Genomic DNA, 12,067 nt, shown 5'->3' with positions numbered 1-12,067 from the left:
TGAAGAAAGGAGAGCGGCGTTTGTCTTCATTTCAACGCCGCTGCATAATCATCGCTCGCCCAGCAAGATTTCTCCGCGGCGACTTCTTTCCGTGCGGCGTGATACGGTCGGAAACGGAAGGAAGACAAACACCAGTTACCCCTGGGCCGGATGATTAATTTCCCCGAGCGCCGCGAAGGAGCACAGCCGGCCGTCTGCATATTTTATGCACGCGTTAACTCTCCACACGGTGAACTTAATTTCCACCGGATTCCGTTATGCTTTTCGTTTATTAGCCCCCGGTCTTATTAGAACCGAGGACAGTCCGTTGGGGGATTTCCACGCTGATAATCTACCTCCGTTCATTTATTCATTCCCGCCTTCCCTTTCGGTGCATTTCTTCGCCGACGTCGAGTGGCAATTGGAGGAATTAGACGACTGCTGACGGTACTTGTGTTTTGGGCGTCTCTGTGGCGTGTGTGTAATCGTTTCCGACGGATGCCTTGGTTTAAGGCGGATTCACATGTATCAGTTCCGCGACGGTTCAGTGCTGCCACTGTCAGCGGCATCTATGTGTCAGCGCCAGTAACTGACACGGACAAGTGTGAACTGCTGCATTGCAAAACAGGGACCGATATTTTTTGCCACTGTGGTGACACTGGAGACATTGAACAGTCATTGTATTGTATTTTTGTTTTTCCTGTTAAACAGGATGGCGTCTATCCGCTTTATATTGCCCAACGAACTGTATTTTTAGTCCTTTAATCTTTTTTCTCCTCTCTCTCCGTCCCAGCAACAGTGGCGCACCGGGAGACAAGGTGGTCACCCATCTTTCCCCAGTACCCGGCCCGTGATGCTTAACTTCGGTGACCTAACGAGAACCGGTGTCTCCATCACGGCTACGACCGCTGTTGAAGTCATGGAACTGATATGTGCGCATCTGCCCTTATATACTTGTGCTTGTTTTGAAGACAGTAACGTGGCTTACATATGAAATTGAGGGGCTCAGTGGAGAAAAGGCACATGCTGCATCTATATAGATTTTTTGTGTTTTGCACTTTGATGTAGTTCCTACAATCTAGTCCATTCCACCAGCTTCTAGCATCCTTTTTTCCTCGATAAACATTCATAAGTACCTACAACCCATTTGCACGAGAATAGGCGAAAATCGCAAAATTCAAGGCCCTGTATTTTTTAAACAAATTTTAAATCGGCAAAATGATGACTTAAACCCCCCATAATTTCACGACGACTACGATGTATTCTAGTTTGTACAAAATCCCAGATATTGAGGGAGAAAAGTGATCGATTTGGCGAGGCATGGCCCAGCAATGTAGCACGTACCCCCTTTCTTGAACAGAAGCATATTAAAATTCCGTGATGTCGAAAGGAAATGAATACCTAGTGGAAAAGAGACCCATGCCACTTTGTGTATGCTCCATCTTTTCAATCATCGAGGTGTGGTGAAAGTGAAGAGAGACAAAAGCTTGAACATATTGAAGAAGGGAGATTGCATAAAAATTTGTTGTACAGTGGAGATACAACATAATAATATACACTCATACAGCTATTGTACTTATGCTTTGATTAATTAATTATCAGTGGCAGTTCATGTATTTCTTTGTTATTTACCAAACACAGCTAGCGATATAATATTCCAATTTCCAAACTGAATGGCAATAAGTATCAACATAACAGGAGCTGATAAATTAATGGTTTATTCAAAGTGAGATGCAAAGGTGGCAAAGAACATGAATTTTGGAACCCAGATTTAATATTACTTGCCATTTACCGTCTAATTCAATTATCAATAATTTAGTACCAAATTTCTTCAGAAAATTATTTTTTCTAAAATTTGTTTCCTGTAAATTTATAGTATTACGGCATATGTCTGTTTTCCACTGAGCCCCTCAATTCTGTAGGCATGTTGGGCGATAGTGCGGCTTGTAGGCGGAGGTAACCGTGCGGGTGTTTTGGGCGCATATATGCATTCCTGCAATGCATATACCGCATGCGGAGACCGCCCATAGGCGTTCAGTGACTATAGTGAAGAAATGTGTCTGGAGGAGTCCCGCACGCGGTACACGATGAGAGACGACGGGAGTTCAAATTGCCAGCATCCAAAGGGTTAAGGGGAAATCCTATTCTTTGGGCTAAGAACATAGCAAAATTTGGAATTTTTTAAAAGAAATCAGCGATTCGATTCATCTGAACTTTGGACCATGTTTTGATGCATCTTTGAAGAAGCTGCAGATTTTTTTTTATTAAGTTTTAACCACAAATTTAATAGTTATGCATGATTGACCGTGGTGTGCATGATATTTAGCTACCAGGTTATACGAAACAGAAATATGAAACGGCGTTTTATTTTATACATATGTAGCTAGAAATTGATGAACCAGCAAAAAAAAATTGAGCGGTGTGGAGACTTTTAATACTGAGAGGTCTGACCCTTTAATTTTTGCTATCCAATTTTCTTATGTAACGAAAGAAGTACAGAAAACTTAGCGGTATTCTGTTTTATCAAATTCAAGCTACATATGTACAAAGTAAAACGCCCTTTCATTTTTCTGTTTCAGATTAACTGGAAGGTAAATATCATGCACACCAGTGGACTCGAAAGAGATGAATCGAAATGCTAGGTTCTTAGAAAAAAAATCCTAAATTTTGCTATGATTTTAGCCCATAAAATAAAATAGTATTCCCCCTTAAGAGAGGGGGGAGTGTGCGAGAGGTACTTGGTTAGTAGCCAATAATAATGCCTCGATACTGGATCACCGGTGAACTTCGAATCTAGTTATCTTTATTCCCTTAGAATTCTCTGTGGAGTGTGGGGGGGCTGCAGTGACTCCGCCCATTTTCCATCTTCTGTTTGGGCATGCGCATTGAGGGCCTCATTGTTTCTCTGTATATCTACATCTTTAAAGAAAGTACAATGATGTTGAAAATAAACTACGCAGCCATGTTCCAGAAATTATTTTCTTTTCGAGGTACAAATCAGTTTCTCTACCGTAGAGGATTATAAGAACGCCTGGAAGGTTCCGCAAGTCGGTTCTTATTTCACTACGTAGATTCAATGCCAAGCAATAAAATGTCCATAAATCCATAAATCTGATTACAGTAGATATGTGCTGTGGAGCGTTTCATAATCATCCCGACACCTTCAATTTTATTGCAGAAATGAATGGCACCTCCCTTTATGGATTCAGTAACAATCCACTGGTTTTAGTGACTGAACTTCCTGCATCCATTTAAGACCACCACTAATCACCGCTATAGAAGAAACTTCCTTCAACTTTGTCACATCGTCGAAAAACGTTGCTGATAAACCGATTCCTCAGCCACACGTGACTAACCCTCTTCCACGCCAGGCAATTAAATACTCTAATCATTTTGCATTAGGAGCAGTACGCGTTCAGACAGTCGTCGCGACAAAGCGGAGCAGCATATAACCTAAAAAATGTGCGCGGCGCCGCCTTCCCGCGGAGAATTCGATAGACATGGTCGCGCGTATTTGTCGCGTCTGGCGATTCTCTTATTGGTAGCGAATGTTTCGAGCGCGTACACAAACCTAGTCTGGACCAAGTTCGGCCCGATTCAGGGTTTATGGGGCACAAGTTTAAGAGGCAGGCCCGTGGCACATTATTTGGGAATCCCCTACGCAGAGCCACCTGTCGGCGATCTCAGGTTCAGGGTAAGTTTCCAAGACGCTGCAGGAACTTCGGATGTTCCGCTTCGGATTAAGATTCGACGTTCGGGAGGAATGTTCGGGGGAAAGAAGGACACCTATTTCTGTTACTCGTGCGTTCGACAATGCACTGTCAGGGTTTAAATTGACGGATGTTCGACCCCTGGAACCTGTAGCCCTGGGGTCAAACGAGTGCGTTTGATCTGTTGATCTCTGCGTTCTCGGGTTTGATGTCTGAATAATTTATTTGGTGGTGGCTTGTTTGGGAAACTATATTTTGTACGATCAATAACTCTCAGTGTATATTCAATGGATTAGAGGCAGCAGCTTTTTATTTGATAGTCTTATTTCTTTGAAAGTTCTGCTTCGTTTTTTATTTTTGCAAGTGTTGACGTTTTCTTCTGACACTCTTGTTAATAACTTGCAAGCAGGGAATACAATCCCGGTCATTATTTACTGTACCGGGATTCTGAGATTTTTAAAGTCTATCTCGGGATTCCGGGACTGAGCCCCGGATTGGGTAATAGAAATTATTAATAATTAAAATGATTTATTATGTGTTAAAATTCTAAATCTTTAGAGCAAACAAACTTACTTTTTATCATTAGTCTTAAACATAAACTAAAATCATTTTCAACAATAAAAACAGAAGAACAATGAAGCATAATAAAGTGTGCATAAGAATGTAGGTAATTTTATTAAACGATTATGAAGATTCTTGAAAATGCGAACGAAGAAATAGCAAAGCATCTAAAGTACTTATCTAAAATGTTTCGTGTGACAAGTTTGATATTATAGAGTCTATTAGATTTCTTTCGAATACACATTAACGCAAAAGTATAAATATCCTTTATTTTCGGTTAGCAGCTTCATTTGCAAAACATAAATGCAATCAAAGTTCCGCTGCAACTATGCACACATAACTGAACATTATTGACTGCAATCATTAAAGCAAACGAACTCTTTTTAGCTCACCTTAATTGTACCGTGTAACATTATCATAAAGCGCACTTATCTTAATGGAAGCCCAAGTATTAGAACACATGCTAGATAAATCTTAACAAGCAGTCATATCTTATTAACAGTTATAACTTAAAAAGCATTCGCACAATGCAAACATGTCCCTCGCGATTTTTGTCCCACTTGATATTTATGCTCTATTTGCATTGTTTCGTGTTTATAGTAACGCTGGACGATTGTACGTAGTAGATAGTCTTAATGGATCAGTTGCAAATTGCAAGGCACTTGCTTGAGCCAGAAGTGATTTAATGGTTGGATATCTAATCTTCGGCAAAATTAAATTTTTGTATATATATACAGAGTGTTAAAAAAGTGGTGGTCGCTGCTTTCAGGGAGGGGGGCGACAATCTACACCTTTGGATCGGCGGAGATTTGTAAAAAAAACTTGCCCCAGACTTTTATAACATTGCAAATTAATATTAATTTTTTTAATAATTTTTTTAATATCAATCTTTAATGTTATATACAATTTTGCGGCAAGTTTCTTTACAAATATCTACATATCCAGAGGTGTCCCCTCCACTCCTAAAAGCAGTTACCATTACTTTTTATACAACCTGTGCTTCATGGCATATCTTTCGTAGAATCCACAGCCTTGGAACCGCACATGGAGCGACGTGTACAATGCTACGAAGGATGGCCCAAAGTGCATTCAGATGGATCGTCATGGAAACGTCACGGGAAATGAGGATTGCCTTTACCTTAACGTTTTTGTACCGATGGTAAGTATTTTATTATAATAAATCTTTATGTTAAGGTTATCTAAAATTGTTTATATTTATTTAGTAGCAAATAACACGCCTTACTTTAATTTCTCATGTCTCTGTTACCACCACGTTACATTATTTTAAATTACTTTCAATAATATACTGCATCAAAATTTGAAAGTTTCGGGGTTACAGTGTGGGGTTAATTAAAAATTGATTTAAATATATAGATTGTTCAGGGTGGCCCGCTATATACATATGTGCAACGAAAACCAAGTGAAGATAATTTTTCGTCTAAAAACAATTCGAAAATGTAGAATAAAATTTTCTCGTACGGGCTTCCGTTTCCGAGATAATCGCCTCTCAAAACTCGCGGAGTATGCGCGCGCACTCCACTACTCCGCGTATTTTTAAGACCGATTTTCTCGAAAACGAAGCCTCGTATCGTAAAACGTTATTCCGCAGATTCGATTGAATTTTTCTAAAGGAATCGTTTGTTGTAAAGAGATCTGAGAAAAATATTAATGTGAGAAATCCAATTTGTATATGAATGTTGTACAGGCTGTTTCACAGCACCTGGTACGAGAAAAGGGGATTCCTTTTGGAAACATAAATACCCATTCTATTTTCAATATCAAAGACAGTGAATTCCGCAGATTTCAGAGTCGGGAGGATCGAATAACAAATTTCCGGTGATGCTATACATACATGGCGGGCAATACTCTATGGGAAGCAGTGACAGTGACGTGTATTCTCCGGAGTACTTCATGGATCAGAACATAATTCTAGTCACGATCAACTATCGCCTTAGTATTATGGGTAATGCTTTATCTATTTATCAATGCATTTCGTTTTTTTTTACGAAGAATTTACGAAGAATTCTGCTTATAATTTTATTTCAAGTGAACTGACTTTTGCAACTATTCTGATGACCTAACTATCAAAATCTTATGAAATTAACGGAAACCAGTTGTTTTCATAGAAATTAGAATCCTGCTTTTAGTTTAAAATTACAACCACCCATTTTCACTCGCGGATTGAAATGTTTCTCCATGTTGAATTCAATGGTCAAAACTGTTGCACACATACAGCGCAAATCCGGATTTTGTGTTTGGCTTGAAATGGTAACCACGTCTCTGTATTTTGACCTACTTATATAACTTGATAAACGCGGACCCGCGAACCAAACTAATTTTAGGACCAGAACAAAAATTTCAAATTTTTAAAATGGTATTTATATTCTGCTTTATCATTAACTGCATCGTTATTAATTATATGAAAAGATCATTTACAAAACTTAAAGTGAAGCAAAATCAACGACCTAACCCATTAGAGGCTGATCCCTTCCATAAATCACACCCAATACAATATCTACTGTCAGTGGTGGATTTAAGGAAAAAGGCCCAGGTGGCAAACGTTCTGGGACACCCTGTATATATATAACGGAATTATAAATAAAACGCGCGTGTGTTATGAAAATTATGGGAATAAAAAGAATATAGTGTTTGGATGAAATCGTAATTTTTTTTTAATTTGGGGCCCTGGTGGGCCTTGTGGGCTGGGCCCTAAGTGGCAACTGTTCATTAGCTGCTCGTTAAATCCGCCAGTGCCTACTTCTGCCCCATGCCTCCTAGTCTTCTACTTCGATAGACAAGGAGCGTATCCCTGTACGTTAGCGCAAACAGATAAGAAGTATTGTGGTGGGGATAGCTCCGCCCCAGTGGTTTCGAGCGGCCACGTGACTTTGTTGAGCCTGTAGAAAGCATTCCGCCCTTTATTTCTCATCGTTCCTTCAGGATTCTTCAGCACGGCGAACAGAGTCTCCCCAGGTAACTACGGTGTGAAGGACGCCCTAATGGCTCTGCGATGGGTACACGAGAATATCGAGGTCTTCCAAGGTGATCCAAATTCTGTGACGTTATGTGGCCATAGTGTTGGAGCTGTGACTGTTCACGCATTGGCTCTCACCAAGAAAACGGAAGGGCTGTTTAACAAGTACATCGCGCAAAGCGGACCCGTAATCAGTAGTGCGGTTATAAAGTCGAAGAGCGAGATTCGAAATACGTCGTTGGAAGCTGCTAGAGTTCTGGGTTGTCTTCGTCGTCGAATGGAGAGAAACGCAGAATCGGTGATTGACGATCTTGCTACCGAAAATTCTTCAACGAAGCAACCAAGGAAGATCATCGAAGGAGAAAGTAACCGCGCGATTGCTGAAGGCGATTACGATGAACAGAAAGATGAAGAGATGATGCGCTGCATGAGATCTGCCGACGCGAAGAGCATCGCTGGCGTGGTCAAGTATTTCGTAAGACACTGAATTCTGTGTTTACCTTTAATTTTGATTATGCGTTATTTATGAAGGAACTTTAATGTTGATAGATGTCACTACTTTTATTATTCCCTTTTCGATACAATTAGGAAAGTTCGAGTATTAGGAAAGAACTTAGATTACTTATTAACATTATTTTGCAACATATCATTCCCTCTTTCATTTACTTCAGCTATTCTATTTGATCGATTGTCGTGACAAGTAGATTTTTAATAACTAAATTGTAAATGGCAACCTTTAATTATGATAGTGAAACTTTATTATTCGAGGTCTATACTTTGCGTTAATGTCCGTTTGCCCAGCGGATGGAAGTTAACACATGATTATTTTTAACGAGTGCTCGTTGAACACTGTTCGATTATAGCTTCAGAGTTCAGACTTTTCAAAGCTTTGATTTTCAACTGTTTAATAGAGAATAATATGCTTCGCCAATTTTGCAAACAGCGTGTTTGGAATAATCACCCCTGCTGCACATTTGGACCTACTATTGAGGAGGATTCAGTGGACGGCATCTTGACTATAGAGCCCCTAGAGGCCGTGAAAACTCACCAGCTTAGGGATATACCGTGTATAATAAGTGCTGTCAAGGACGAGGGTCTAGAGGTAACGATTGGTAAGTTCTAGAGCAGGCACGTCAAAACGTGCTCTTGCCCCTCACGCGCATGATTCCCCCTCCCGCCACTCTGTCCCCACACAATATTCGCGAGGAATATGTAGTAGTACCTACAATAGGCTCGCTGTGGTGACGTGTACCACTATATAATACACACATCATACGTAGCGTCACATGGTATCTCTGCCCAGGGTTGCCAGGAAAATCCCTACCGTAGTGGAGGGGGAACACCTACAGCAGTGCGGTATATATGCCCGTTAAAACGCCGTGACGTCAAACCAATCGACGCCAAGGTAGATGTTCCCTCTCCACTACGCGTATGTTCCTCGTCCAGTACGATAGGGATTTTCCTGGCAACCTTGTCTCTGAGTGGGAGAACCAGCGCTGCTATACAGAATTCATTATTATTTGAAATACTCAAAATAGTCCGATTGAGTTCGTGTTTAGACTCATTTTTATCAGCAAGATCTCAGCAATCCATTGCACTCCTTCTTATTTAGAAAAATAAAAAATTATATATATTTCAATTCTTATCAGCGATTGTTTCTCGTGTTTTTTTGCCACGATCGGAATTCAACGAATCAAAACTGAATTAGGGGACCCTACGTTTCCAATATTAACGAGGAATTACTGTAGTAACTGTAGTTACTTTCCTTTATTTGTAGCACCTATTTTTGGTACTTGATCCATTACTTTTAATTCACATCAAGGTTGTTAATTTGCAGACATTTTGCAAAACCCAGACCAGCAAGTGGAGCTGATAAACAATTTGGAAGCATACGTGCCCTTTCTACTGGGATACCAAAATAAATTTCCCAATATGACCTCTTTCATTAGGACCATAGCGGATTTTTATTTCGACGGCGATATTGCTAAGAATCTCTTGCAAAACGTCACTAAGGTTGGTTACCATCTAAACGTTATAGCGTCAAATATGACGTTTGGCTAATGAATATAGACATCATTGTGAAGTAATTGACTGATGTATTCACTAACACAAAAACAATCGTTCTAACAATCCATTGACTGTGTATTGTTATATGGAATCGAATAGCTGCACAGTTTTTTATGGTCAACAATTGTCGTCCTTCATCTTAATGTTAGAATATTTTTACAACCGTCCACAGATTTAATTGTAAACCCTCCTTTGCAATAATTAAGATTATTTCTAATCCTTATCCTAGTCTTACCTTTGTTCATATTTTTTATATTGTTTTTTGTGCTTGATTTTGTACGCAAAATTTTTATTTCAAATAATTTTTTGCCCATCTCTGAATCTACGTCACTCTGTTTCCATTCACCCCTTGCTATTATATACTCAAATTTGTTCATCTTTCTCCTTACTTTGTAAATCCTTCATCCAGTTTTCTCCAACTCTTCGGACATCCAAAACTTCCTTCATCACTCCTCTGATCGTTCATCCCTCATCTACTTAATCTTTCACAAATTTGAAATTTTACAGTTCGCTGGCGATGCTGCGTTCTTATGGCCATCGTATCAGATGCTAAAGTACCAGTCGCAAGTCATGAATGCTAGCAATTATTTTTGCTTGTTCTCGTACGAAGGCACATTCAGCACCAACATTAGTTTCGGATCTCAGACACGTTACGGTGAGCAAAACTTAATGTACACGGGGTGAGGTATTCAAAACAGACCACCAGAATAACTCGTCTGCTTTTGGCGATAGAAAGAGATTCACCCTGTATTATTATACCTCACCTCAGTTTTCCTTTCATTAAATTCGATACATTAATTGGATTAATTAAATTTGTATAATTTAAATTGTAGATCTTAAATTACACGGTTGGGCTTTAATTGAAATACTTAGAATTAAATTTTGATTAAATAATTTAAATTTGAGATTTTAAATGACATGATTGAATTTTTATTGGAATATTAAAAAATAAATATGATTCTTTGTATACTTTTTATGTTCATTATTATGTATTTAATTTTATTAGAGTGTAGTTTTTACTTAATAATTGAATTGAACTTATATTTATATATTAAATTAATAAATATATATATATATATATATATATAAATTATTTACATATTAAATTAATAAATACATACATATATTGGGCGAAGTAACTTTCGCTAATATTCTCTGAGCTTTTACTTATATGTATCTCAAAACTGTGCACGTATAACGACCTTTCACTATTTAAAAAAATTTGTGAATAAAAACGATTCAACTTTAGTGGTAATTGACATTTGCAAAAACATATGTGCTATTCCCTCGTTTGCTACTTCAGATTACCATCCATTGACATTAAAGTAATTATATTTCATACACCAGATAATTATCCCATAATTAAAAATCGCAAAATATAATTTTCAGCTGACCAAAATGCAAATAAATCACAAAATTCGTGCGAAAGCATTGTGTTCTGAAAATATTTAATTTCGCAGGCGTCTCGCACGGCGATGAATTGAATTACATCTTTCCGCAGTCCAAAAAGCAACCCCCGGGCCAAATGTTACACAATACTGGCGCAGACGTGACTATGATAAACATTATGACTGAAATGTGGGCCAGTTTTGCAACTAAGGGGTAAGAATAAACACTTCAATGCCATTATAATTAGTTGATACATCAGTAACAGATGATTAATAGAGTGCTGACAATTAAAAGGGTACCTGAAGCTGCGGGAATACCTGCATGGCCTGATTACAAGGAGTCCCATAAGTTTTTGCAATTTGGAGTCGGCAGAGATCCAATAATTGTCGTGAAAAGTGACTTTCTTCCCGACAGAATGGCATTCTGGGAGGAATTGTCGAGGCGTATGACGATGCAAGAACAAGGATCCAACAATACCACTTCTACTAAACAAGATAACTCGTTGGTTTCGCTGATAATATCCTTCTTCCTCGTCTATGCCTTATTGGGTTAGTTATTCACAAAATGTGTTTGATAATAAAGGTACAAAGGGTGTAGTCATGACGCAAATGAAGGTGTAGGCATAGCAAGCAACAGTGAGATCTTCAATGCGCATGCCCGAACAGAAGATGGAAAAGTGGGCGGAGCTCTGTCTCCCTCCACGCGATTCTGTGGGGGTAGCGATGACTATATTCGATATTTGGCTGGTGAAATAGTGTCGATGCAAGTAGGTGACTGGCAATCACATCCCTTGCACAGATTTTTTTAAACGATTTTACAGTTCACAAAATCGGAAAATAACCGGATTTTTGGGTGGCCAATTACACACCCTTAGAGTGAATTTCGGCAACAAACAAAAAATGCGTTATAATCAGGAGAAAATTCCCTACATATTCAAAAAGTTTCAGAATTTTTCGAATTTCTGGGTTCGGGATGTTAGCTGTTACAAATCTCACTATTGTTCGACATACCTATAAAAAATGGTACTCTCTCTCTCTCTCCATTGGAATTGTATCTCATTTGATAAAAGTAAATCAAATTTCTTGAAATTTGTCCATCCCAGATTGTATTCCATTAAAGATGCATAAGAATATAATAGTAGAATTAAAAACAATTCAAGGATAAAAATCCTTGAACATAGCAATGCTGGTTTTAAATTAACCTCGATCAACCAAACGATATCTCCATTGTTATTTTTTCTTCCTTCTAAATAAACTATTGTGTCTAAAAATGCAATCGCCCTTCCCACTAAACAGTGACTAACCAAAACTTCCAGAGCAACTCTGATACAGGAAAGCAAAAGCTATCGAATTCTATATAATTCCTACCTTACCGACGGTCAATTCTT

At 38.7% G+C, this 12,067-nt stretch overlaps 2 protein-coding genes across 2 annotated transcripts in view; one reads left to right on the top strand and one right to left on the bottom strand.

The window, feature by feature from the left end:
- The window catches only part of Heph (polypyrimidine tract-binding protein 1 heph), a 793,543-nt gene that overhangs the window by 648,018 nt on the left and 133,458 nt on the right, over positions 1-12,067 (bottom strand). The window lies entirely within an intron of this gene.
- On the top strand, positions 3,291-11,491 carry LOC143376950 (esterase FE4-like). The gene is made up of 10 exons (XM_076827757.1): positions 3,291-3,673; positions 5,272-5,409; positions 6,051-6,213; positions 7,191-7,699; positions 8,168-8,336; positions 9,062-9,237; positions 9,799-9,946; positions 10,752-10,893; positions 10,975-11,181; positions 11,263-11,491. Exons 1-10 carry the CDS (start codon positions 3,440-3,442, stop codon positions 11,486-11,488), a joined length of 2,112 nt encoding a protein of 703 aa, XP_076683872.1. The 5' UTR covers positions 3,291-3,439; the 3' UTR covers positions 11,489-11,491.

Source organism: Andrena cerasifolii, chromosome 15 (assembly GCF_050908995.1).
Source record: "Andrena cerasifolii isolate SP2316 chromosome 15, iyAndCera1_principal, whole genome shotgun sequence".
Taxonomy (NCBI): domain Eukaryota; kingdom Metazoa; phylum Arthropoda; class Insecta; order Hymenoptera; family Andrenidae; genus Andrena; species Andrena cerasifolii.
Note: the sequence above shows the minus strand (reverse complement) of the source record. Positions and strands in the feature narration are given on the sequence as shown.